Source organism: Papilio xuthus, unplaced genomic scaffold, assembly GCF_000836235.2.
Source record: "Papilio xuthus unplaced genomic scaffold, Pxut_1.1 DF826115.1, whole genome shotgun sequence".
NCBI lineage: Eukaryota > Metazoa > Arthropoda > Insecta > Lepidoptera > Papilionidae > Papilio > Papilio xuthus.
Genome location: NW_013532534.1, coordinates 5,707,426 through 5,714,056, shown reverse-complemented (window position 1 = coordinate 5,714,056; position 6,631 = coordinate 5,707,426). Strand labels below are relative to the sequence as shown.

Sequence of the window (6,631 nt, the reverse complement as noted above, 5' to 3'; positions counted from 1 at the left end):
TCCATTCGCAGAGTTTCTCGGGTAGCCCGTAGGAAGGCAACTTCGACAGAAGTGCTTTATGCCACACCCGATCAAAGGCTTTAGCTACGTCCAGACTAACCGCCAGGGCCTCCCCCTTGCCCTCGATTGCCTCCGACCATCGATGCGTGAGATACGCAAGAAGATCACCAGCTGAGCGGCGTTGACGGAAGCCGTACTGACGATCACTAATCAGCTGGTGCTCCTCAAGGTATCTCATAAGCTGGCAATTGATGGTCGTTTCCATGACTTTCGAGAACAAGGGAGTGATGGCAATCGGCCTGTAGTTGGACGGATTCGAGCTATCGCCTTTCTTAGGGATCGGGTGGATTATGGCAGTCTTCCAAGATTTCGGGACTTCGCCTACAGAGTAGGAGAACCGGAACAGGCGCGTTAAAACCGGTGCCAACTCAGGAGCGCAAGTCCTAAGCACAATGGGAGGGATTCCATCGGGCCCACTCGACTTATTAACGTCCAGAGATAGAAGTACTTTACGCACTAATCTCTGACGAAACTGGATTTCCGGCATAAAGGTGTCACCGCACAGGATTTTCGGCGGCGAGCAACCTTTGTCCTCCAGAGTCGAGTTGGACGCGAAAAGAGAGCCAAGAAGGTCGGCCTTCTCTTTTGCGGTGTGGGCCAACGTGTCATCCCCCCTGCGCAGAGATGGTAAGGACGGCTTACAAAAATTCCCCTGGACAGCCTTGGCGAGAGACCAGAACGCACGAGTTCCCGAAGGAAGGCGCACCAGCCTCTCCCCAATGCTGGCCACGTGTTCCGACTTTGCCTTGGCAATAACTCTTTTGAAGGACCTGGATTCCTCCATGGTTATCGAAAGAGTGCTTTAGTCATTTTATTAGATTTTAAAGTCATATTCACATTGTTGAGAGGCGAAATATGTATGATATTAAACTTTTATAAAAAGCGGCTAAACATTCACGTATATTCGTCCGGTGGCTACACCGACTAGTTTCGAGTCCATCGGGGGCCGTTCATCAGGGTGAGTGGGACTGGTATTATTTCGCGTATGCGGTCCGTCGCTCAGCAACGATGGGATCGAAGTCTGTGCCGCCAACGGACGGATATACGTGAGTGTTTAGCCGTTTTTTATACAAGTTTCATTATAATGTCTCACGAAAGTTTGAATAATTTAATGTGTGACATTATTGACAGGGACACCAATGAATCATTGTACCTTAATAGTAAATACCGCGGAGTAAAACATATATATTTTGATGCTATATCTAGTACTATTTTCCTTTTTAAAATCGTGTAAGGAAATATATTGGTCCGTTTGTGCTGTGTCCCACAAGCTGCAATTAACAACATGCTTTATCGTGGGCTGGAATCGAAGTTTGTAGCGACTTTCGGACAGTCCAGTCGTTGTTTGCAAGCTTCATAAACTTTAAGGGACTCCCCATGCCTGTTCTGGACGATAAATTTTTGTTGCAGTTTTTCTCGTTTTTTGCAGATGTTTATGAGAAGAAGAATATAAAGGCAGTATATTTAGTAATGTATGTTTGACCGCGGAGGAGATATTCTATTCGGACTTAAATTTTTGAATGTTTTCCGTTGGACCGATCAATCAGCCCAACAGAAAACCCCTCGATATGTTTAATTAAAATTCACTTAGTGAAAACGTTCATGGTGTTGTGTCAATAATCAATTTTGCTATAATTTTTCAGTTCAAATACAATTAATTAAATGCTGTATTAAGTAAATGCCCGGTAGTTTGACCACTTTAAATTTTTATTGTATCATGTTACAAAAAACAATTTGCCTAATTCAATATTAAATAGTATCAAATACCGCACGCCCAAAAAGACAATCCAGTAAACTTTAGCCACGAAACGTGCGGAGTCGAAAGCTAAGAGCGTCACTCGAACTTTGACAGAAAGTGACAAACAACAAACAAGTCTCAAAGTTGGAACACCGACACTCCGTCCTCCGCCCTCCGCCCTCCGCTTCAAGTGGCCTACGATATTCACATTTAAAATTGACAATAAATATTAGAATTAAATTGATAATTCATAAAGATAGAACTAGGTTAAATATCACTTTGATTATTTATTCAGTTATCCAACGCACTATTTCCAAGTAATTTCCAATAATAATACACATATTATAATAAAACAAACACTATATATTAAAACACAAATTAACTTATGCTAAGTGTAATCCTTAATTGATAATGATGAAACTTTGTTACAATTCAAGATTATGTTAAATTTTTCTAATTAGTTTTAGGAATAAAGCCAGCCTAGATACATAACCTATTTTTTTACACAAAAGGAAGAGAAAACACCTATTGTTGGCAAACAAAATGCTTCAGTTCCTTACGCTAGCGAGTTAAAAGGAGCTGTATATTGTGCAACTTCTTATGCAAATGAATGTTCTCATCGTTTCGAGCCTCCGAGCAATTCTGCATGGAAATATAGAACAAAATGGAGGCGGTATGGCCTTGGTTTCTTTATGTTAGGCGTAATTTATACATTTATAATGTTAACTAGTTATGACTTTGTAAAATTAAGGTTAGTGCCTCTAAAGAATTATAATAATAATATGTATAGGTTTTTTTTATATCATAAGGTGGCAAACGAGCGAGCGGCCAACCGAAATCGCTGAAATAGCGAAGTAACTGTTGCCCATAGACAGACGCAATAGCATATGCGTTGCTTATCTTTAATCGACGGAGGAGAGGATGCACAGAAAGAAAATATTTTCCCTTCCCATGCATCCTCGCATCCGGAAAATCCACTTCCACTTCCCATCCTTTCCTTATAAGAAAAAGGGTGGGAAGGGAAAGAGGACTAAACTAGGCCTCCGGGACGCAGGTTTAAGGCTTGATTTGGAACGCCTCGTTAAGTCAAATGCTTAGAGGAATTACTAGTATGTAGGAAGTTCTCTAAGGTCAAATGTCGTAATTCGTTAGAAAACGAAGTCATAAATACTGTTTAGTTTAAGAACGTGTAAAAGATTTATACTGATATTTATATTTATATTTTATTTATTTATTCTTATTGTATTATAATAAAAGAAGAAAGTAATAACAATTACGTATACAAAGCAGACATGTTGTGAATTACGTTAATTTGAAACCTTTTTTCAATAAAGTTTTATCGTTTGAAATGGATACAATTTTAGTAACAACGTGGCCATGATAGTTTTGAAATAGCGATCGTATCACAAAATAAATTGTTTGTGACAATAGCACAATCAAATATTTTACTTTACTTTATTACACACTTCTTTTAACAATCAATTTTTATCAAATATTCATTTAATAAATGAACCGTAGCATTAAATTTTATGAAGTTGACCTTGAGAATCCTGTGGACAGCATTGGGGAAGTTGGATAATTACTAAGAGACTAGAGGATTTTTAGCACTTTTTTTAATTAATTTAGTCTAACAATTAACTAACATTTTTTAATAGAGAAAGATAATATATTAAAATATTAATTAATATTATTCATATTTGAAATATTTTCTAGTCTTTTTTAAGATTGAGAAAAACAAAATCTTTTTATTAAGTTACGTCTTATATTGAAGACTAATTATTTTTTAATATATTAACAGAGGTACGTCTCTGGTCGAAGTATTTTAATAAAAGCTCTATAATAAGCTCGAATACAATAGACCATATGAACTTTGACTTTACCTTAAATTATATTTGTGACCTTAACTTAATTATAACTTAAATAATTTCACAAAGATTTCGAAAACTACGAAACTTTAATATCATTATAATTGAGACGACCCAGACGGTCGTTTCAGGAATTCTAAACTATTAGTCGCAAATTACATTAAAAATAATAGTTCAATGCACTCAAAGGGATTATGTATATTTTTGACTATAACTTTTGGTAACTAGTGTGACGCAGCGACCCGAAGTGGGATTCGACAGTAAAAGTCTCCACTCTCACTTCTCAGCCCTGTTGAGGACTCTTAGGTCTTTTTCCATCTTAAATAAAGTTTAACAATTGAAAAAAAATTTTTTTTCGTGACACGTGTTTGTACAGATCTTTCTGCAATTTAAGGCTATTAAATTTGGAAACTTTACTAACATTTCTCCAACTTGTATGAAATGTTATCGAATAAAAGATAGCAAAATAGATTATATTTTTGGCGAAAATTGGCCGTCTCAACGTATTTAAAAGTTCACAAATCGACTGAGCCTCAAAGTTCGCACGAGCTTTTCGCCACATGAGTTTCGACTGATATTCTCGATATCAGAGCTTTTATGACTTTGCGCGTTGTTAAACTTTAATACGACTTTCGTGATGTCGGCGACATTATCGCTGGAAAATCAAATCAGAGATATTGTTTTGTTTTGTTCTTTTCTTATAATAATTATATTCATTACACTTCAGTGTTTACATTTAACATAGTAAACGACTATCTTTAAATAAACAAAATTTAATTGCGTGTACCTAAAATAACGAGTAAACTATATAAAACTGTCAAGACTATAAATCTACAAATCATAGGGCGCAGGGAAAACGATAAAGATAATTTAAGCGTCAATAGCCTAATGGTTAAGTGTACCGATTTCCGACCACGAGGTCGGGGGTTTGAATCACGCCATTCGACTATTGTCTTAAACCATATCCTAGCACAAGCCTAGAGCTTAGTTGAAACGGTTAAAGAAATATTAGTAAATTTACAAAAAAATCTGATAAGATTTTATTAAAAAAACAAAAAAAATCTTTAAAAACATACCGCGTCGATATTTTCGAACGTCAGCAATAATTACCATCAAAGTATCTCAAACAAATATGATCAATGTAACAGCGACAATAAAAATACAAATAGCTCCATCGGCCATTGAAACACAAAATTGACTGAACCCGGCACGTGGTAAGCGGGAACTTGAAGGGAAATGGTTGTGCGAAGATCCAAAACATTCGGAACCTCCCCCGCCCTGCGCTCGCTACCCTGTCCGCGTTTCCCGAGCTTTAGTTCTACGTGAGGCCGCGTCGTGAGCGGACGTGTCTTTCGTTGCACGGTGCGCACTAACTTTATGTTACGTCACTCGATATAGCCCGAGGGTCGGATTCCGTAGCTCGTTTATATTGAGTGTCCTCTCGGGGGTGGTATATTGGTTCAGTGAGGTTCGATGATTTTGGTGAGATGGTGCGGCGGCGGGAAGCCAGGCGTGCTTCTTTCACGCACCTGTGCACCGCTTTATTGTGGCTGCTCACCTGTTTCAACGGTAAGTTTGAAAGTGTTTGTAAGGGTCAAATTGAGTGCTAGGGCGAGGGGCATTCGGCCGTTGCGGCGAATTTAACTGTAACAACGTTACCGGCTCGCGAGTAAACTTTGGCTCGAAAGTTGATTTAGGATGTTCTCGCATATCGTTTTCTACTGTTAAAGCCTTTGGGATAGAATTTTAATAAGGAATTTTATTAGTTTGTCCAATAGTTAGTTTAAATATTATCTCAACTGCATTCTAGATTTAAGTTTAATGTAATAGTTTCCAGCAATATGTTCACGCGATAGTTTATTTTTTTTTAACAATTTCTACTCATATAATCAATTTTGGTTTGCATTTCAAATATAATGAATTTTCAAAATATTGCAACTACGAGACAGTAAATTATAAGGCCAGCCCACACATATTTCTTCTTTTTAATAAAATGGTTTATTAAAACGGTTCAATTCCAAACAGAGATAGTTTTTGTTAATCTATAGATAAGACGTGTCTTACGTGCAATTTACTTCACTGGCCATTATTTTAAGGCATGTTATTTTTTTTACTTTAACGAGAATTTAGGGAATCAATCACACAGGGAAGTTTGTACATAAAACGAAAAAAAAAACATAATTGGTTTCAAAAGCTCTTTGTCTTACCATTTTTAATTAATGTATTATTGTGTTTATTAAAAAAATGTATTAGAAATAAAAATGTGTGTTCATACAATTATGAACTTTAGCTAAACGCTTTGCAAATTTTAAGCAAGGTGAAATTTTGTTAACAGTTTTCAATTACATTGCGAAAAATTCACAGAGTAACATAGTGGTATTAACTTAGCATAATATCGGCACATGATTTGTTCATATAGAATTCGATATGTTGTGTTAATCCCGTCACGTGTTCGAGGTTGGAATAAAGCTCACAGCTAGAACATAAGTTTGTTAAAGGGTAAACATCGGCTCTCCGTGGAATTGTACGTAAAACAAATATCTACACAATCACGGATCGCTGTTTATAAATGTATTACAATCGAAATAAGCTTTTTATTTTCATAATATAATTCACGGTTTAATTAATTTATGTTCTTAATTATTTTAAAAACTCCTCGATATTGTCTTTGTGAACGTATAACAACTTTGTACGTCAATCACAAACATCTTGTGCATTCTACATTCTTTATTAAGATCCAATAAGTAGATTTTACATATCTTTTACTTCGACCAAGCGACTTCGTCCGCGCGGAATTAAAAAAAAATTAAGGCTATGCATTCTTCCAGACTATGTTCTACATCTATGCCAAATTTCAGCGAAATCCACGCAGCCGTTCTGGAGATACCTTCAAACAAACAGCCATCCATCTATCCATCCATCCAAACATTCGCATTTATAATATTCGTAAGATTGCTTTATTCATTGC

General features: G+C 36.5%; 1 protein-coding gene across 2 annotated transcripts in view; it reads left to right on the top strand.

The window, feature by feature from the left end:
• The first annotated feature begins 4,998 nt into the window (after positions 1-4,998).
• Positions 4,999-6,631, top strand: part of LOC106123314 (uncharacterized) — a 31,793-nt gene continuing 30,160 nt past the window's right edge. For both annotated transcript variants that reach the window (XM_013319567.1, XM_013319566.1), the window contains exon 1: positions 4,999-5,232. In XM_013319567.1, coding sequence (XP_013175021.1) covers positions 5,151-5,232 — 82 coding nt within the window. In that variant the 5' untranslated portion in view covers positions 4,999-5,150. The remainder of the gene's footprint in view (positions 5,233-6,631) is intronic.